This window comes from Moschus berezovskii, chromosome 17, assembly GCF_049115385.1.
Source record: "Moschus berezovskii isolate FMDL1 chromosome 17, NW_MosBer_1.0, whole genome shotgun sequence".
In the NCBI taxonomy this organism is placed as follows: domain Eukaryota; kingdom Metazoa; phylum Chordata; class Mammalia; order Artiodactyla; family Moschidae; genus Moschus; species Moschus berezovskii.
The window spans coordinates 63,079,708-63,101,887 of NC_142476.1; the positions used below are offsets into that span (position 1 = coordinate 63,079,708).

A 22,180-nucleotide genomic window follows, 5' to 3' on the forward strand; every position below is an offset into this window, starting at 1 on the left:
ATGAATTGTTGAAAAGCAAGAGTGGTTTATTACTGCACACTTAAAGTCTGAAATTGTGAAATCCTTCCCGGGGCTTCTTTCAAAACTGGATGATTTCTCATTCAGTGTTCTCATAACATTTCGATCAGATACTTCATCTTGAAGTGTCACTGTCAGGTTTTGTTTGTATCCTCTCCAAGCCTCCACTTCCTGGTTCTGGAATCCTCTCCCAGCTCACTACACGGTCTAGTGTGAATGGATCAAAGAGCTGAGCAAAACAGTTCGGCTGCCGACCCAAGCGGCTAACTTCATGACCTCTCAAGGTCTCACCTCCAAGCTCCAAGCAATTGGAAGGAGTGGCCCCGGCTAGCGAGGGGCTGCGGGCACCGCGAGTCCGGGCTGTGGGGCTGAGGCGGTCTGAGCCCTCCTTCCCGGCCCTCTCACCAGCTCTCCGGAGAAGGGAGGGGATGGAAACGCGGGAGAAACGTGGGCTTGGGGAGCCGTGAAAATTTCACTTCGAGTAAAACCCCCCAGGGGCAGACGGCCAAGAACCTGGGGCCTCTCCCCGCGCCAGGCCCACAGGTGATGCCTCCCTTCCCGGCTCCTTAACCGGCCCGGGCCTCCTCCCCACATTCCCTCCTTTTCCCTACTCGGAATAAACAGCCTGCAGTTCCCGCAGCTGCAGCGAGAGACGCGAAACGCGCGCCGGGAGCGAGCCCCGGAGGAGGAGGGCCGCGCGGGCCGGGAGCGGGCCCGGGCGGGACACCGCAGCTCGCGCCGCTCCCGCCGCGCTCCGGCGCCGGGCCCGGGCAGGGGCGGCGCGAGACGGGCCTGTCCGCGCGGCCTCCCTCCCCCTCCCTCCGGCCCGGCCGGGGGCGGGGGCGGAGGGGCGAGACGCGGCCCCGCTAGGCTGCATACCCTCCCCAGGCAGGGGCGGGCGGAGCCGGGCCCGCCTCGACCGGCCGCGGCGGGAGCGACGCGGCGCGGCGCCGCGGGCAGCGAGCTCCGCATTCGAACCTCCCTCGCAAAGACAGTCTCCGCCCCACAATGCACCGCGGCGGGCAGCCTTTGAAAAAGCGGCGCGGCTCGTTCAAGATGGCGGAGCTCGACCAGTTGCCTGATGAGAGTGAGTAGCACCTCCAAGCACCCCCACTCTTCCCGCCTGCCGCTTGCCCCCGAGTTGCCTCGGCCGGGACGGGCGGCCGTGCCCTCTGCCGAGCAAGTGGGCTGACTGCCAGCCCCGCCGCGGTCCCCTAGTCCTTCCACCTCGGGGTTGCCGCCGCGTCGCCGCCTTTGTTATGGTGTCTGTGTGTTGGTTTCTGGGGTGTGTGAGCGCCAGGGCCGGAAACCGAAAGCCCATGGGTCCAGCCCGTGCGAGGCGGAGGCAGTGGCAGCTCCCCTGGCCCTGCTTGGGCCCCGGGCCGCGGTGGGGGAAGAGCGGCCCCCGGCCGCGGGGGCTGTCCTCGCCGCCTGCACCGTTCGCCTGGCGCGGAGAGACGCCTGACGGGGTTATGTAACTCGTTGTCCGGGGGCCGAGAAGGTCTCGGGCTGGGGAGGGGGTGGTCACAGCCCTTCTTCTTGCCCGGGGCTCTGATCCTGTCCTGTCACAGTTTCTGCCGCTGCGGGCACTTGTGATCATCACTGCCCTTCCTTCCCTCCTCCGGTGTGTCCACCCCTAGAAGCGTTTCCGTGTCAAAGGGCTGGTCCCTTCCCCTGGGACCACAGGTGGCTGTGGACCTTTCCAGAGGTAATACAGACAGGGTCCACAAGTGTTCAGGGAGCCCCCATCCGACTGACTTTCTTCTGTGCGTGTGGGTCTTAGGAATCCTGGGGGTACCTTTATTCAGGGATGTGACTACCACACCAGGCACATACAATACTCTTCCTTGACTCCCACCCCTGTGCATTGCCTCCCTTAGCCGTGTTTACTCATCTGATATTCACTTGTGTTTAGTAAGTAAAAGCACTAATTCGTAGTTTAAGCACAATAGAACTTAATTTTGTAGTTTACAGTATTGTATAAAGTGTACAGGATAAAGGCAGATATTTTAGTTAATCACTAAAGCGACCTGATTCACACTCACTATTCAGTTTATGTATCCGTATTATTTATGAGAGTTTTAGTATAAAGAAAACAAAAGTGATTTAACAATCACTGTTAAATCTGTCTGTGCAAGACCCTTAAAATGAGAGCTGAAAACAGCCAATTCTGTTTTCCTTGTGTGGTCATATAATCTTAATGTGTTATAAAGTTGAAAGTTCAAGTTGCCAAACTGGTAAAAAGGTGTATTAAGAGAGTTTGTGTTTCAGATTTGCTCTAGACCAGTGCTGAATTCCAATGGAACTTTCTCAGTGATAGAGATTGTTCTGTTTTGCAACATCCGGTAGGGTAGCCACTAGCCATATTGGCTCTTGGAACTCTTCAGAAATGGCTACAGTGACTTTTAAATTTCATTTGATTGTTGTTGATTTAAGTCTGAATAATCACATACGGCTATTGACTACTGTATTGGACAAGGCACAACCATAGACCACCAGTGAATATTATTATTTCTTGTATGGAGAATATCTTTGTGATTTAGGATGCTCCTAAATAAAGGTGGGCCTACACAATGCACTCATCATCTGGAAATCTTTGCTTTCTTTGTCGTAATCTTTTATCATCTCTCGGAAGTCCCAGCCACTTGATAACTTACAATGACACACTAGAGTTCAAATTCCAGCTACGCTCTCAGACTGTATAACGTAGTCATTTATATTACTTTGTGACATCTCTGGTACACTAGGGTGTGTGTGGCGTGCACCTTAGCTTGTCCAGTATATGTCTTGTTTAGCTTGACCAGAGCTTGTTGAAAGCAGGGATTGCTTTACCTGGTTTGTCACACAGTGCCACAAGTCAGTGTGTGTATATATATGTATATATGCTTAATTTAAATGGAATTGAATGTAGGGTAAGAGGCATGGTTAATGACTGGAGCAGAAGTGATTTCAGTTTGATACTGGAAGTAGCAATATGTTTCTTTGCCAGATTTGGTCAAGGGGGCTAGTTGTAAGTTATCTATAACATTATCAATGAAAAAGCTACCATTTATTTAGTCCTAATTATGCACCAGGTGCTGTGCAAAGCATATTGGATACATTTGCTCATTTAATCCTCATTCTAGTTGAGGTAAGTACTCTTAATGAAGTAGTTGAAGCTATCTTCAGCCCAGAACTTTCCAGTGAGCCTCTGTGCTTAACAGCTCCTGTTCATTTCACACATCTTCTTAGAGGCCCCTCAGGCTTTATGGGTTAAAGATCTACCTCATCATCCTACCCCAGTACAGAGATACTTTCAGTGGTTCTGGTTGAATGAATGGCTCCACTGCAATCAGCTAAAACCTAGGCTGAAGTTACCTTCCTCACTCTCCATATTTAAGCTTTTACTAAATCTTGTAACTTTTACCTTTTAAATATCTCTGTTTTACCTACTTTTTTACCTTCGTCCTCATCCTAGTTGTCACCATCTCTTCTTCATGATTCACTTCAGCCTCCCATTAATCCACCACCCTAACCCTCTCCCTCAGCCTACACACAGCCAGAGAGATCCTTTCGAAATATATATTTATGTCATCCTATTGCTGAAAACTCTATTGACTACACGACCCTTTGTGGTCTGGCCATCCCCCATCTCTCCAGCACTATTTTGTGCCACTCTCCCTCTCATTCTACCCCTTTGAGCTAAACTGGACCTTTTTCAATCTATGTAATCACTCGGCTTTCTTTTTTGTAGGGCCTTTGCACATGCTATTCTGTCTACCTGGAACACTCTTCCTTCCCCTCACTTCCAGTTAACTTCTACTTTATCCTTTAGATCCCATTTTAGGCTTCTCTCCTCCCTGACAAATAATACATCTTCTTATTAAATGTTTTCCTACCACTGTGTAGTTTCTTAGTGGCAGCTGTCACAATTGCAGCTTTACATTTGCTGACTTTGGTTAGAAGCCCTACCAGAGAAGGTGCCATTTCTGTTTTTCTTCAAGCTTGCAGTTTCCTGCTTGACAGCTGGTTTCTCTCTCTGCTCTTTTTTCATACCACCCTTCTCCTGCCAATGAGTCCCCAAGCATAATATTGCCCGCTACTCTTCCTTCATATTCTAAGTGATCTACCTCAGGGCTTTTTTACTTGCTGTTTCTACCACCCTGGCTTGTTGCTTTGACCTCCTGTTCTCTCATGACTAGTCTTTTTCATGAATTACTTTCTCAGAGAAGCCTTCCGTAACTACCATGTATAAAGTTAGTTACTCTCCACACTGCGATCCCATTCTTATTTCCTTTACAGCAGCTACCACCATTGTCATTGTCATTTTATGTTCTTGTTTAAGGTATGCCTCCTTCTGCTACACTGTAAGCTTCCCTGAGAAAGCTTTGTCTGTCTTTTCCTTCAGTTAACCCTAGTCCCTAGGGCAGGTATTCAGTGAATATATGTTGAATGAATGAACATACCCAGGAAAAGCAGGATTCTAACTTAAGTGAATTCACCTGCCTGTAAAATATTATTCTTAACCTAATTTTTTTTTGATTGATCAAAATAATACTATCAATAAACATGGTCTGAAAATTAGTCTTGTGCTATGTACATTTTTCTCTAAGCAGTTTTACATATACCAACTCATTTAATCTCGCATTTTATGAAAGAAGAGTAAGTAGCACAGACAGGTTAAGTAACTTGCTTTAGAGAACACCAAGTGACAGAGCCAAGATTCAAACACAGGTAGTCTTCATCTGTGTTCTTAACCACTATGCTATACTATCTCTCAAGAAAGGAAGAAGGTTAAAGGTGGTAGTTCAGGATCTCCAGATGCAGTCCCTGCCTTCTTGGATCAGAAATGATATCCTTACAACTCACATCTCTTCCTTTAGATCTCTGCTCAAATATTACCTTTCAGAGAAGCTAATCCTGAGCACCTTTTATAGAAACAGTCTTCCCTCCACCAGCTCTCACCCATCTTGCTTTATTATTTATTTTCCAGTCGTGCTTATCTTCCCCTGATATGTGTATATGTGTTTATTCCCCCTCAGTAGGATGGACATTCCCAGGGAAGCTTCAGGAGCGTGGACTTTGTCTGTTTTGCATGCTGTCAGTGTCCCCAGTGCCTACAGCAGGGGCCAGGGTGCAGTCATACTCTCTGAATGAGTGAATGGTTACTGCTTTTTCTCAAATGAACCCTGTTTTTCTTGGTTACATGGATATGTGTTGCTTCCCAGTTGTGCTGTATTGTTTGATCCTGCTTAGCAAGACTTTGTGGCCTCTCTCCCCCACCTTTCCCCTTACAACTTTACTGCCTTTGGTCATTAAACTTCAGTGTGCCACGCAGAAGCTGTTAAGGTGCCCTGTTTGCCATTCTCCACATCTAGGCAAGAGAATAGGGGGAAAGCAAGAGTGGCTTTGATATTGGTGGGTTTTCTGTTCTACAAGCCTCTCATACTGCCTCGAGGAGAAGTCAGTTGAGGTTTGGAGACCTGAGATGCATAAAAATGTTTCATAGGCAGAACCATGATACTTTATCTGTTACTTCGCATTTAAAGTCTGTTGTCCATTTGTATGAGTTGTAAATAAATCATTGCTGCTTCTGTCTGATTTTTGTACTTAGTTCATGGTTTTCTATCTTCTACTTTATCCCCTGAGATCATTATTTATTTATTTATGTTTGTGTTTTGTGTAATGTCATAATGGCTGGCTCCTTTTAGATGTTAACAGACAGTTATAACAAACCACTTAGAAAACTGCCTTTTCTCAATATAAGTAAATGGCTAACCTTTCAAATAACATCACTACTGCCTGGTCTTACATTATATATTTTTTAAGCATAAATGGATGTCACAGTAACTGAGATGAAAAATAGCTGGTTCTAAAATAAAATAAATTTTAAAATGAGGAATGATAAGAAATAATAATTTGACTATAGTGAAGGAAAAGGTGTTCTAAACAGTGTTTTAAATTTAAAAAGGGAGATTTTGCTCACTAATAATTCTATGAATAATTTCTATTTTGGACCACCGAAAGGTTTTTTCCTCCCTATTACTTTCTTTTATTGAGGTATAATTAACATATAATGTTGTATTAATTTTAGATATGAGTATAATGATTTGATATTTGTATATATTGCAAAACAGTTGCCACAATAAGTTTAGTTAACACCCATCACCACACAGATACAATTTTTTTCTTGTGATGAAGACTTTTAAGATCTAGTCTTTTAGCAATTTTCAGAAATATAATACAGTATTGTTAATTTTAGTTACCATGCTGTATATTACATTCCCCAGGACTTATTTATCTTATAACTGGAAGTTCATACCTTTTGATCCCCTTCACCTATTTTGCCTATCCTCCACCCCTGCCTCTGACAACCACCAATTTGTTCTCTGTATTTGTCAGTTTGGTAGGGTTTTTGTTCTTTTTTAATTAAAAAAATTTATTACTATTTTTTGGCCATGCTGGGTGGATTGTGGGATCTTAGTTCCCTGACCAGGGATTAAACCCCGGCCCTCAGCAGTCAGAGTGCAGAGTTCTAACCACTGGACCGCTGAAGAAGTCCCTTTTTTATTTTTTCTAGATGTCCCATGTAAGTGAGAGAGATCATACTTTATTATTTTTCAAATGACTTGATCTTCTTTGCAGTATACATATCCAACTCTGAGATTTTCAATTTAGTGCTCTCCCTCTCTCATAAAAGCTTCTTTGCCTATCAGTTCTCCTACAGCTCCTCACCCAAATATCCTGTATCCTTTATTTACACCAGAACCTTTAGTCCAGTGTTTCTCAATATGGGCTTGAGAGTTATCTACAACAGAATCCCTTGAAGGCCTTATTAATCCTCCAGTTTCTACATGTAGGAGAAGCTTCCAGGTATTCTGCTATACACTGTTTTAGTTAGTGAATCCCTCCAGCTTTACGCTAGTCCTTCTTGGCTTCTCTGAATGCCCTAGTCAGACTTGTATCTTTTAAATGTACATGCTTGCATTCTCGACTTCCATTTTAGACTGCTGTGACGGTCCCTGGATCATTTCCATTTTCTCTTTTCTAAAACTCTATTATTACTTTTGATCTTTGCCTCAATAAATGTCAGTTCCCTTTCTCTTTTCCTTCTCCAGAACCAGCACACTTTTGGTTGAGGATCCAAAATTGCTTCTGTCCCTACTCCTCCTCTTTCCTCTCTTTCTATCTTGCAAAGTTCACCAGTTCTCATAGTTTCAAACAGAACTCCCAAATGTCTCAGTTTTCCCATATATTTTCTGAGTTCTGGTCAATAGCTTGAACTGTCTATTAGTTATTTCTAATTGCGCATTCAACTATGACTTCAACATTGCTAAAACTAAGTGGATCACCAAGTTCTTTTTCTCTCACTTTGATTATGAAGTAATACTGATTTGTTTTCATTGCAGGCTCTTCAGCAAAAGCACTTGTCAGTTTAAAAGGTAAGAATCAGAGCTTGATTCTTTATATGGCATAAACTAGGAATTTAATTCATTAAATTAATTTGGTTATAGTATTTGTCTTTTCTGTCTAAGTTATGATTCACTATAGCTTTTTAAATACTGGTTTTCACTGATGATAACTTTAAATTCACATGGGAATTTGGCCCTTGGTTTTCTCCCTCTAAAATTATTGATTAAAGTACTTTGTAACTAAACATTCTGAACCGTTCTTACTGGATTTAAATAATGTATTAATAACTGGGCTAAGCTGTATTTTGAGGGCTTCCCAGGTGGCTCAGTGGTTGTTTATTTTTAAAGAATTTCGTGAGCTAAGTAATAATGCAAGTCTCTTGAAATAAAGCAGTGATAGTGTTATTTTGAGAAAAAGTTAGACTTGTTCCTTGGTCTTGCTATTTCTTTGTATGAGTAGATTAGACCAGTCCTTTTAATATAATTTTGAAATTTTATCTCTTGAGCAAGATTCTACTGGGTAAGTACATTTGGAACCAATCTAAATCTTCTCATAGGCTCATTAGTACTTTTAGTTTTTAAAGCTACTATGTTGTACCTTGGATGGGTGATGTACTGGATCAAATCCTTCTGGCTTGAGAACACGTATCTTCCAGGATTACCCTCATTTATTTGCCTAGAAGGATCAACCCCATCTGATCTCTTTTGTGCTTATATCAAAATATATATCAGAAAAACGACTCCACTATTTTTTTTCTCCAAATATTAAAGCCATGTCTCTTTTTAAATATATATAAGGAATATAAAATTTTTATAGGAAAATTAGAAAATGCTATCAGGTAATTAAAAGGAAATGGAAACAATTATCCTATGTATATTCATCTCAGTTTTCTCTGTCTCTCTCTAAATAAACATATTTTTATAAAAATTAAACTCACCTTCTTTAATTTCACAATTTTTATGTTTAATATATTTAATCAGTTGATCAGATTTTTTTCTAGTTGAATACAACTCTGAAGACGTTTCATAGAATTAAGGGAAAAAAATAGCATGTCATTTTTGGATATCAAGGGTTTTACACATTGAAGCAGAAAACGTTTAGAAATATGCTCTAAGTTCAAAGTTAAAACTTTTCTCATTTTTCCTTGCCTGCTTTCAGTCAGACTGTACTGAGACAGTTCTTGGCAAATTAGAGGAATTATTGAAAACCAAAATGAAATAAGCCACACATGTTTTAATATGAAAATGTAATAGTTTCAAGTAGAATCAGCTTGTCAAATTATTTAGAAAGTTTGATGAGAAAATACAGAAGAGGTTTTTTTCATTTGTAATAAAATTATTATGGGCAGTATATTTTTTCCATATTGGTAAATATTTCAGATATATTGCTGTTATTAAAAGGCCATATTTAAGTCCTTGGAACTAAACTTAAATATCTTAAATAATAATTATTTATTACAGAGGGAAGCTTATCTAACACATGGAATGAAAAGTACAGTTCTTTACAAAAAACACCTGTTTGGAAAGGCAGGAATACAGGCTCTGCTGTGGAAATGGTAAGGAATTAGTTTTTCTTAACTCTTTAGAATATGATAGCTAAATTGTCTGTATTATTGTCATGTACACATTCTTATAGCAGTATAAAACTTTTTCTAAGGTTTTTCCCCAGTTCCAACCATTTGTGTCTTTAAGTGTCATTGAACAGTATTTGATCATATCTAGATAAATAATCTGTGATATCTGTTCATCATTAAGCATTTGTAAGTAATTGTTTGATTTAAATAGGCAAACCAAAAAACTCAACAACCCAGAATCTTACTTTTAATAGATTTTTAATGATTTAGTAGATTTTTTTTTTAATAAAAAATATGTGTGTGACTCTGGACCCTACAAAAAGATTTCTAGATAAGTGGTAAGATTGAAATCTTGTGGAGGTCAAGGGTAAATGCATTTAAGTTGAGAAGTAGAGATGAGCACATAATTGGCATAACTAACAATTTTGAGGGCCTTTCTTCCGCCCCTAACCCCAGGAAATTTTAGGGGTCAATCATGAAACACAGAGCTGGGTTAGACAGTAGCTGTCTCAGTAGCCTGGACACTTGGCCATACTCTTATCAATCCTGTTGTCATGATTTTCTTCTTCCTCTCTGCCCACGGTCAGGGGAGGGAAGCAGGGTAGAGGGGACTTCCTGTTAGGGCTATGCATTCTTAAGGCTCTTAGTGGGTTTAATTTCAAGGGTCCATACCTCTAGTGTCATTTCAGTTAGATGCTTCCTATATGTTGCTATCGCACTACCCCTGCTTTAGTTCAAAGTAGGCATGGAACTGTCTTGAATGATGAGAGAAGGATTTGAAAAGGGTGTGGGTGTTATTGGGATATTATTTCTGGTGTTCTTCTCTATTAATAAAGGCTCTGAACCTAGGATGGACTGAAAGTTTTTTCATATTACAGATCCTTAAGTGTGTAATATATTTTGGATGCTTAAAAGTTTTTAGTTCATATGCAGTTAACAAGCGTCTGTTATTATCTCGTCTTTTATTAAATGGAAATTTGTCAACAATTTTTCATAGCAGATCTAGTATAATATTATATACCTTTAGATTTACTCTCTAAAGTGAGTAAATGTACTCTCAAAGTCTAGTAAATTTGTCCCAACCCAGTCCTACACAGGAGACACATCATTTGAAACACCCAATTGGTTGGTATTAATCTAAGCACCAACATAATGAGAACTGGAATTTCTGGAACTTAGTTTTCAAGACTGCCAGCATACTATATGAAGACTTGGGTTCTAGTTTTTATTATCAGCTGGGTGTTTCATTTTTAAACAAATTGCATAAATAGGTATATTTCTACTTTGTAAAATCTAGGCTTATTTGTATGCTTTGTATTTTCCATTCTTCATTCTTCAGTACTGATGATAATTCAGTTAGCTGTATTTTCCAAGTATAGAAGTGTGCTTTGGAACAAAAATGAGATATGTTTGGCCTTTTCATTAAATAAAAAATTTGTATCATAGCCTTTCAGAAACTCAAAACGAAGTCGGCTCTTTTCTGATGAAGATGACAGACAAATAAATACAAGGTCACCTAAAAGAAACCAGAGGGTAGCAATGGTTCCACAGGTATGTGTGTACTAAAATTTTGTTTCGTTGAAAGGAAATGAGCAATCACTCAGCAAAATAAAGTTTGTATTTATCATTCTATCACATTTTGAGTGACAAGTTCTTTTCTTTAAATCATTACTTCAGCTCAGCTCTGTTTTAGTTACCTGAAAAGGGGCAATATTTTATTGATGAACTTTAAACCAGAGTAGAAAGCCAATCCTCAGTCTTACAAATGCACACTCTTCTTTTTTGGGGGGCAGGGGTTCTGCTCCACAACATGCAGGATCTTAGTTCCCTGACCAGGGATCTAACCTGTGTCCCCTGCAGTGGAAGTGCAGAATCCTAACCACTGGACCGCCAGGGAAGTCCCATGTACACTCCTTTTAAGCATGGAGATAGTGGACATTAAACAAATGAATTCGGCAAATTGGGATCAGCTTAGCATTTTGCATGGAATTCAGAGGGGAAAATTCATTTTACTTTATCACTAAGGGAAGTATGTTGAAGACTTTCTTTATCCAGAAGAGGAAAATGTATAGTGAAAAATCCTATTTCCTTTTTCATTTTTGACATCTTTTTTTTAAAAAAGTGATAGTAGACATATAAGAATGAATGAAGGAATGAATGAAAATTAGAAAAGGAGTTGTTATCTTTAAAAATAATTTTCTCCTATGAAACTTAAAATTTTTGATTAAGTTATTCCCTACTTTCATTTTTTTTCAAAAGCATTTTAAGCTTTTCCAGTAGGATATAGTAGAGGTAATTTTCTTAACCAAAGATTTGGCATCAAATAAATTAGAAGTATTACCAGCAATACGCTCTACCAAAAAAAAATCCAAAGAGCTTTTATATACCTTTAAGAGTTGACTCACTGGAAAAGACTCTGATGCTGGGAGGGATTAGGGGCAGGAGGAGAAGGGGACGACAGAGAATGAGATGGCTGGATGGCATCACCGACTCGCTGGATGTGAGTTTGAGTGAACTCTAGGAGTTGGTGATGGACAGGGAGGCCTGGCATGCTGTGATTCATGAGGTCGCAAAGAGTCGGACACGACTGAGCAATTGAACTGAACTGAACTGATGGTCATTTCAAATAGTAAAATATATTGTTCTCTCTAAAATGAACAAAAGTTACGATTTTTTTTTAACATCAAGGACAAGTGTGCATGAGCATCTAAATTTCAACTTAAAAATTTGAACCAATTGAAACTAATATACAACATGAATAGCTTGGCTCAGTCGATGTTGGTACAGGTTGAATGAATGTGAGAATAGTCAACAGCTTTTCAGGAACTCTTATTTTGGGGAAAAAAGATAATGTTTCTTTATCATCTAGAGAATTCCATATAAACAGCAGGGGCAATAATCACTGGCCTTGAGAATAAAATAATGTAGTTTCTTTTCCACCCTGCCATCTAGTACTTATTAGTATTACTATGGACATTGGTGTGGTTTTTAACCTTTGTAATACATCAAAATTCCTCCTGCTTTTTACCTTGTTAAGAGTTACTTTTTATTTTTTATCAAAACTCTGCACTATGTTGGAGAAGGAAATGGCAACCCACTCCAGTGTTCTTGCCTGGAGAATCCCAGGGACAGGGGAGCCTGGTAGGCTGCCGTCTACGGGTTCGCACAGAGTCGGACACGACTGAAGTGACTTAGCAGCAGCATGCACTATGTATAGTTTTGAAATAAAAGGCTTATAACAACAACAAAAAAGAATAATCAACAACTATTTTTGTATTGACTTTGTTTTTTATTTATTTTTAAAAATTTTTGGCCACATCATGTGGCATGTGGGATCTTAGTTCTCCTGCTACTGCTGTTGCTAAGTCACTTTACCGGGGATTAAATCCACACCCCTGCATTGGAAGCTCAGTCTTAACCACTGTGATCTTGGGTGGCCTCAGCCTGCAGCTGCTTGAAGTGAGGCTTTGGTTTCCTAGCCAGAGATTGAGGCTGGGGTGAGCGGAGAAGGCAATGGCAAGCTACTCCAGTACTGTTGCCTAGAAAATCTCATGAATGGAGGAGCCTGGTAGGCTGCAGTCCATGGGGTCGCTAAGGGTCGGACATGACTGAGCGACTTCACTTTCACTTTTCACTTTCACACATTGGAGAAGGAAATGGCAACCCACTCCTGTGTTCTTGCCTGGAGAATCCCAGGGATGGGGGAGCCTGGTGGGCTTCTGTCTATGGGGTCACACAGAGTCGGATACGACTGAAGTGACTTAGCAGAGGCAGCAGCAGCAGCACTGGTGAGAGCACTGAATACTGACCACTAAACCAGTGGTCAGTGACAAGGTCCCTGGCCATTGAGCTTTGCAGAAAAAGGATTCTAACAAAGATGGAAAATAGTGAAACAAGTATTTATTAGGAGGATAAAAAAGTACAGTGGATAGTCACATGGGCAGACTCGAGTCATCCCCTCACAGCAGTTTGAATCACTTATCAGCTTTTCTTCCTGTCTTCCTTTGACCAGTCATTTTGATTTGCCTGGTTCAGAGTCCATATTTGGTATATTTCAGGATTCTCCCGAGTGTGCACACATATCTTTTAGCCAGGATGGATTCTACCAGAGACATATTGGCAGAGAATCAGTTAGCACCACTCTGCTTTGACCTCCAAGGAGCCTTTCTGCACATATGTGGTCAGGGAGATCTCTTGACTTCGAGAATGAGAAATATGTGGTCTGGGCAGGGTCCAGTCTCCTCTCCTAATTGTTCTGCTTTTCTTGTCTTGGAGTTTCAGTCCACAGGGAATGAATCTCCTATTGCTTTACCCTGGGCAGGAGCCCCGTCTACCTCCTGCCTCAACTAGACTGGCGGGGAAGTCCCCTGTGTTGACCTTGGAAGAGCTGTATTATTAGGATAACTTGGATGCTTTAATTCTATTTAGATTTTTTAAAATTTCCAAACATACGGAGTTAAAAAAATTTTTTTATTAATCTCTCTTCAGCTATTTATTAGGAAAAATTTCAAACATAAAGAGAACTCTGGTTTTTGTGACTGTGAAATCATCCTCCCCCAAGTCTATCCAAAGCCCTCCTCCCCAGGCACATTTCATTCCTTCTGGGACTGTTTTACAAAGACCTTTCAACTTCTGAGCAATACAGAACAAATTAACATAGGACCGATATGATTTGATACTTATTCAAATATGTGAAAACATTTTATATCCTCTTGAGTTTTTTCTAGTCTTACGTGCCTAGTTCATTCAGTCTTCATTTGTATGATCTGTCTTATTTTCTTACCCTCCTAGTCACAGCCTCTAATCTGTTGTATTCTTTCTGTTTAAAGAACACCACTCAGAGCTGAAAAATTACTAAAATCCAAATTTTACTGAGTCCTTAGTATGTTCCAGATCCTGTTCTAAGCACTTCGTGTGTAATACTTTGATTTAATCTTCAAATTCCCCATGAGTTAGGTTACTTATTTCACATTTTTCAGATGAGAATGCAGACACAGAGAAGTTATCTTGTTCAAGATCATAAAGCTGGGAAGTGAAAGCTGATACTGAATGGCAGACAGCCTGTCTTCAGAGCCTTTCTTTTTTTGTTGTAACTTTATTGAGAGGTAATTAAGAAAGCAGACAATTCAGTATGCTTTAAATATATGCATAGACGTGTGCAGCAGTTACCACAGCCAATTTTAAGACATTTTCATCATCTCAAAAAAAGAAAAAGCAGTAGTAGTCACTCCATTTTGCACTTATTGAATAAACCCTTAGAAGTGTAATTGCTGCAAGGGTATTTACATTTAAACTTTGTAAGATACTACCTAATAATCTATTTACAAAAGTTGTAACAACTTATATTTCCACTAACAAATTGACTGTATTTCTTCATACTCAACAGAGGGATCTTCAATATAGTTTTATGTCCAATGAGCCACCAATACCCTGTTTTAAAATTTGCGTCAGTGACTCAATAGAAATAAGAATAGCACTCTTTCTGATAGTAATATTTTATAATAATTTGGTTATTATTTATGCTAAATGACTCATGACATATAATTTTTTTTTTTTACATTAAAAAGTCAACTTTATGGTATCCTGAGTTGGATTCTGGGCCAGAAAAAGAACATTAATGGAAAAACTGAAAAAATCCAAATAAAGTCTGTGGTTTTTATTTATTTATTTTTATTGGAGGCTAATTATTTTACAATATTATATTGGTTGGTTTTGCCATACATTGACATGAATCTGCCCCGGGTGTACATGAGTTCCCCCTCCCGAACCCTCCTCCCACCTCTCTCCTCCCCTTATCCTCCCTCTGGGTCATCCCCGCACACCAGCCCCGAGCATCCTGTAACATGCATCGACCCTGAACTGACAATTTATTTCACGTATGATAATATACATGTTTCAGTGCCATTCTCCCAAAACATCCCACCCTTACCCTCTCCCACAGAGTCCCAAAGACTGTTCTATACATCTGTGTCTCTTTTGCTGTCTCGTATACAGGGTTATCATTTTGCACCTTTCTAAATTCCATATATATGCGTTCGTATATTGTATTGGTGTTTTTCTTTCTGGCTTACTTCACTCTGTATAATAGGCTCTACTTTCATCCACCTCATTAGAACTGGTTCAAATGCATTCTTTTTAATGGCTAAATAATACTCCATTGTGTATATGTACCAGAGCTTTCTTATCCATTCGTCTGCAGATGGACATCTAGGTTGCTTCCATGTCCTGGCTATTATAAACAGTGCTGCAATGAACATTGGAGTACATGTGTCTCTTTCAATTCTGGTTTCCTCGGTGTGTATGCCCAGGAGTGCGATTGCTGGATCATATGGCAGTTCTATTTCCAGTTTTTTGAGGAATCTCCACACTATTCTCCATAGTGGCTGCACTAGTTTGCATTCCCACCAACAGTGTAAGAGGGTTCCCTTCTCTCTACACCCTCTCCAGCATTTTTTGCATGTAGACTTTTGGATAGCAGCCATTCTGACTGGTGTGAAATGGTATCTCATTGTGGTTTTGATGTGCATTTCTCTGATTATGAGGGATGTTGAGCATTTTTTCATGTGTTTGTTAGCCATCTTTATGTCTTCTTTGGAGAAATGTCTGTTTAGTTCTTTGGCCCATTTTTTGATTGGGTCATTTATTTTTCTGGAATTGAGCTGCAGGGGCTGCTTGTATATTTTGGAGATTAATCCTTTATCAGTTGCTTCATTTGCTATTATTTTCTCCCATTCTGAAGGCTGTCTTTTCACCTTGCTTAGAGTTTCCTTTACTGTGCAGAAGCTTTTGATTTTAATTAGGTCCCATTTGTTTATTTTTGCTTTTATTTCCAATATTCTGGGAGGTGGGTCTTGGAGGATCCTGCTGTGATTTATGTCAGAGAGTGTTTTGCCTATGTTCTTCTCTAGGAGTTTTATAGTTTCTGGTCTTACATTTAGCTCTCTAATCCATTTTGAGTTTATTTTGGTGTATGGTGTTAGGAGGTGTTCTAGTTTCATTCTTAGCACAAGTCTATGGTTTAATAGTATTATACCAGTGTTAATTTCTTAGTTTTGACAAACCATGGTTATATAAGATGTTAACATTAGGGAAGGCTGGATGAAGGGCATATGGGAACTCTGTACTGTCTTTGCAACTTTTCTATAAATCTACGGTCTTTCCAAAATAAAGTTTTGTATTTAGAAATAAAAAGTTAATTTTAACCTTCATCTACCCTTCAGATCCGCTTCCCTCTTCTGTTGGTAACCAACCACTTTTAGACCTCTTTAATACTTCTAAACCTTTCTATATGTATTCATAGAAAATATATAGTATTGTTTTGTGTATGTAGTTTAAAAATTACATTTGTAGTAGCATTTTCATGATATTGTATCAGTCATCATTCTGTAATTTATTTTTTTCACTCAAAAGTCTGTTTTTTTGTTTTTATTTTGTCTTGTGGCTTATAGAGATCTTAGTTCCCTGACCAGGGATTGAAGCTAGGCCCCTGCAGTGAAATCAAAAGTTTGTTTTTGAGATCTGGCCATGTTGACTGATTTAGACAGGCTTCGGGTTCATTTCTTTTTGCTGTTTTGTAGTATTCAACTTTATACCATAATTTATTTATAAATTATTTATGGGCATTCAAGTAGTTTCTGAGTTTTCACTATTACACACAATGCTGTGGTGAACATCCCAAGCATGTTTGTATAAATTTGCAAGTGTTTTCTAGGACAGATGCCTAAAATGTGGAATTGCTGGATCATAGGATATGCACATTTAAAGTTTTTAAAGTAGTACCAGATTATTCTCCAAAGAAATTGTAGTGGCTTATACTTTCAGCCAATAATATATCACAGTCCTTATTTTATCTAATGCTTGTCAACCCAGTATATAACCAAACAGCTAGATTTTTTGCTAATCTCATAACAGCATCTCATTTGTTTTAGTTGCTTTGTCATCTGTAAGTAATGGTGAGATACTTTTCATATACATTTATAAACTTTCTTTCCTTTGTTCTAAACTTTCTCCTATTTTTTTTTTAATTTTTAAAATTTATTTATTTACTTATTTTTGTCTGTGTTGGGTCTTTGTTACTGCACATTGGCTTTCTCTAGTTGCAGCAAGCAGGGCCTACTGTTTGTTGTGGTGTGTGGGCTTCTCATTGCAGTGGCTTCTGTTGTTGCGGAACACAGGCTCTAGAGAGTGGACTCAGTAGCTGTAGCTCATGGGCTTAGTTGATCCACAACATTTGGAATCTTCCTGGACCAGGGATCAAACCTGTGTCCCCTACATTGGCAGGTGGATTCTTATCCACTATAACACCAGGGAAGTCCTTCTCCCATTTTTAAAAATTAAATTGTTGGTCATTTCTTATTAATTTGTAGGAACTTTGTATATATTAATAATATTAGGCCTTTGGCTATTTATAGTATAATTTTTTCGGAGTTTGTATAATAGTTTGTCTTTTGCTTTGTTTCTGTATTTTTCACTATCAGTTCAGTTCAGTTGCTCAGTCATGTCCGACTCTCCGTGACCCCATGAATCACAGCACGCCAGGCCTCCCTGTCCATCACCAAATCCCGGAGTTCACTCAAACTCATGTCCACAGAGTCGGTGATGCCATCCAGCCATCTCATTCTCTGTCGTCCCCTTCTCCTCCCACCCCCAACCTTTCCCAGCATCAGAGTCTTTTCCAGTGAGTCAACTCGTCGCATGAGGTGGCCAAAGTATTGCAGTTTTAGCTTCAGCATCAGTCCTTCCAATGAACACCCAGGATTGATCTCCTTTAGAATGGACTGGTTGGATCTCCTTGCAGTCCAGGGGACTCTCAAGAGTCTTCTCCAGCACCACAGTTCAAAAGCATCAATTCTTCGGCGATCAGCTTTCTTCACAGTCCAACTCTCACATCCATACATGACCACGGGAAAAACCATAGCCTTGACTCGACGGACCTTTGTTGGCAAAGTAATGTCTCTGCTTTTTAATATACTATCAAAGTTGGTCATAACTTTCCTTCCAAGGAGTAAGCGTCTTTTAATTTCATGGTGGCAATCAGCATCCGCAGTGATTTTGGAGCCAAAAAAAATAAAGTCTGACACTGTTTCCACTGTTTTTCCATCTATTTCCCATGAAGTGATGGGACCAGATGCCATGATCTTTGTTTTCTGAATGTTGAACTTCAAGCCAACCTTTTCACTCTCCTCTTTCACTTTCATCAAGAGGCTTTTTAGTTCCTCTTCACTTTCTGCCATAAGTGTAGTGTCATCTGCATATCTGAGGTTATCGATATTTCTCCTAGCAATCTTGATTCCAGCTCGTGCTTCTTCCAGCCCAGTGTTCCTCATGATGTACTCTGCATATAAGTTAAATAAGCAAAGTGACAATATACAGCCTTGACGTACTCCTTTTCCTATTTGGAACCAGTCTGTTGTTCCATGTACAGTTCTGACTGTTGCTTCCTGACCTGCATACAGGTTTCTCAAGAGAAAAAGATTCTATAGGTCAGATATACCTGTTTCCTTTTAATGAGTTTTTGATTGTATGATCAGAAAAACCTTCCCTAGTATAAAATTTATAGTTTTAGAATTCTCTATTTCTTATTTCATTTTTTTAAAAAAATATTTAAATCTTCAACTGTCTGAAATTTATTTTGGAGTAAGGAATGAGGTAAGACTGCAACCAGATTTTTTTTCCAGAGGACTGTTTAGTTGTCCTGGTAACATTTACTGAATAATCCATCTTTTTTACATTGGTTTATAATGCTGCTGCATGACAAGCTAAATTCTGTATATATTTGGGTTTATTTCTAGACTTCCTGTCTCTTTATATCTAGTATATCTCTCTCTCTGCTAGTATCAAATTATTTTAATGTGACTTTATATTGTGTTTTAGTCTCTGATATATCATTACTTATTCTTTTTTAAGATTTTCCTGAGTATTTCACATTTATTTTTCCATATGAACTTTAGAATCAACTTGACTAGGAACAAGAGTCTGTTGGGATTTTCATTGATATTTCAGTAATATTATAAATTAATTTGGGGAATATGACATGTAACATTGGGACTACCCATGCAAGAACTGGTTGTAGTTCCACTTGTTCAAGCTTTTTTGCCCTTTTTTTTGTTGTCCTTTAGTTGCTAAGTCATGTTCAACTCCATGCATTGCAGCATACCAGGCTTCCCTGTCCTTCACTATCTCCCAGAGTTTGCTCAAACTCATGTCCATTGAATCAGTGATGCCATACAACCATCTCATCCTCTGTCACCCCTTTCACCTCCTCCTGCCTTCAGTCTTTCCCAGCATCAGGGTCTTTTCCAAGGAGTCAGTTCTTCACATCAAGTGGCCAAAGTATTGGAGTTTCAGCTTCAGCATCACTCCTTCCAGTGAATATTCAGTACTGATTTCCTTTGAGATTAACTGGTTTGATCTTGCAGTCCAAGGGATTCTCAAGAGTCTTCTACAACACCACAGTTCAAAAGCATCAATTCTTCAGCGCTCAGCTTTCTTTATAGTCCAGCTCTCACATCCATACACGATTACTGGAAAAACCATAGTTTTGACTAGATGGACCTTTGTTGGTAAAGTAACATCTCTGCTTTTTAATACACTATTTAAGTTGGTCATAGCTTTTCTTCCAAGGAGCAAGCATCTCTTAACTTCATGGCTGCAGTCACCATCCACAGTGATTTTGGAGCTTTAGAAAATAAAATCTGCCACTGTTTCCATTTTTTCCCCATATGTTTGCCATGAAGTGATGGAACTGGATGCCATGATCTTAGTTTTTTAACCTCTGAGCCACCAGGGAAGCCCCAATCTTAGTTTTTTAAATGTTTGGTTTTTAAACCACCTTTTTCCACTCTCCTCTTTCATCTTCATCAAGAGGCTCTTTAGTTCCTCTTTGCCTTCTGCCATTAGGTTGGTGTCATCTGCCAGTATGAGGTTGTTGATATTTCTCCTGGCAATCTTGATTCCAGACTTTAAATTTCTTTTCCATGTCAGTCTTGCGCATTTCTTAAGTGTATTCCGAGGTGTTTAATACTTTCTTCTCACCATTTTTGCTGTAATAAACAATATATTTCTTGTTTTATTGTCTAATCTGTTTTCATTTATGTATAGAGAAGATAATATCTTTTAAAAATAGAGAATTTTGGATAACAGCTTTGTTTTCTCCTGCTTTATTAAATTCTTATAGTTGATCTTTTTTGAGTTTTCTGAGGAAGTCATGTTACCTGCAAGTTTACAGTTTTATTTCTTTTCTTCAATTGGCTAATTCCACCATCAAACCAATGTCATAAATAGTATAATCAACATCATTATCATATTCCTCACTTTAATGAGAAATGTTCACAAATTTAACGTTGAATATGATGCTGACTTTTGGATTGGATTGGGGAGAAATGTGTTATTTATTTATTTTTGGCTGTGCTAGATCTTCCTTGATGCATGGGCTTTTCTTTAGTTGTGGAGAGCAGTGGCTGCTCCCTAGTTGCGGTGCACAAGCTCCTCACTGTGGTAGCTTTTGTTATGGAGCACTGGCTCTAGGGCACATGAGCATCAGTAATTGTGGCACATGAGCATCAGTAATTGTGGCACATGAGCTCAGTAGTTGCAATTCCTGGGCTCTGGAGCACAGGCTCAATAGTTGTGGCACGTGGGTTTATTTGCTCTGTGGCATGTGGGATCTTCCCAGATCAGGGATCAAACTCATGTCTCCTGAATTAGAAGGTGGATTCTTTACCACTGAGCCACCAGGGAAGTCCGAGAGATGTGTTTTGAAAGTTACGAAAGTATTCATCTATTTTTATTTTCTTGGTCAGTATAACTAAAGGCTTATTAATCTTGTTGATTTTTTCTTCAGACAATTTTTTATTTTATTGATTTTTCTTCTATTGGCTTTCTGTTTTTTATTTCTGTTATTTTTGCTCTGATTTTTATTATTTTCTTCCTCTACTTGCTTTGAGTTCTCTTTGTTCTTTTTTTTTTTTTTTTCTAATTTCTTAAGGTGGAAGGATAAGCCATATTTTAAATTTTTCTTTTTTTCTAGTACAAGCATTTACCCAATGAATTAAATTTTTCTTTCAGGTACTGCTTTAGCTGTATCACTTAACTTTTGGCATATTGTGTTTTTTCAGTCATTTTGTCTATTTTTATTCCAGTAAGAGTTTTTTTAAGTAGATATTGGATTTTATCAAGTGTTTTAGCATCAGTGGAAGTGATCATATGATTTTTATTTATTAATAATGGCACATTACACTAATAGTTTTCTAATACTGGCCCTTTCTTGTATTCTTGACATGAATTTCACTTGATTGTGTTGTATTTTTTTGATGTTCTGATGATGTTTTTTAAGCTTTTTTTAAAATGAAATATAATTTATATATTACCTTTAGGTATACAATATGATGATTTCACTATTTGTGTATATTGTGAAATGATCATCACAGTAAGTCTAGTCTAGTTAATATCCATCCCTATAGTTATAATTTTTTTTCTTGTGATGAGAACTTTAAAAATTTATTCTTTTAGCAACTTTCAGATATATAGTATGATATAGTCAGCATGCTGAACATTACATACCCATAACTTACTTATTTTATAACTGGAAGTTTGTATCCTTTGACCATTTTTTATCCATTTCATCTGTCCCCCTGTCTCTGGCAACCACTAGTCTGTTCTCTGTATCTGTTCTCTGTTGAGTTTGGGTTTTTTGAGGGGAGAGGAGTGATTTATTTTTTTAAGTTACACCTATAAGTAAAAGTATATGTTGTTTATCTTTCTCTGACTTATTTCACCTAGCATGATGTCCTCAAGGCCTATCCACGTTGTCACAAATGGCAAAATTTCCTTCTTTTTTAATGACTGAATAATATTCCATCTGCATATATACCACATTTTCTTTATTTGTTCATTTGTCAAGTGTATGCAGCAGTTGTTTCCCTGTCTTGGCTATTGTAAATAATTCTACAGTGAATTTGGGGGTGCATGTATCTTTTGGAGATAGTGAGTTCATTTCCTTTGGATAAACACCCAGAATTAGAATTGCTGGATTATGTGGTACATCTATTTTTAATTTTCTGAGCAATCTCCATACTGTTTTGCCTTCTGGCCACACCAATTTACATTTCCATCAGCAGTTTACAAGGGTTTTCTTTTTTCCACATGCTCTCCAACACTTGTTATTTCTTGTTTTTTTGATAATAGTCATTCTTACAG

General features: G+C 38.9%; 1 protein-coding gene across 1 annotated transcript in view; it reads left to right on the plus strand.

The window, feature by feature from the left end:
- Positions 1–918: 918 nt before the first annotated feature.
- The window catches only part of LIN9 (lin-9 DREAM MuvB core complex component), an 89,716-nt gene continuing 68,454 nt past the window's right edge, over positions 919–22,180 (plus strand). Inside the window, exons 1-4 of the mRNA XM_055419783.2 lie at positions 919–1,105; positions 7,407–7,439; positions 8,871–8,965; positions 10,430–10,534. Coding sequence (XP_055275758.1) covers positions 1,027–1,105; positions 7,407–7,439; positions 8,871–8,965; positions 10,430–10,534 — 312 coding nt within the window. The 5' untranslated portion in view covers positions 919–1,026. The remainder of the gene's footprint in view (positions 1,106–7,406; positions 7,440–8,870; positions 8,966–10,429; positions 10,535–22,180) is intronic.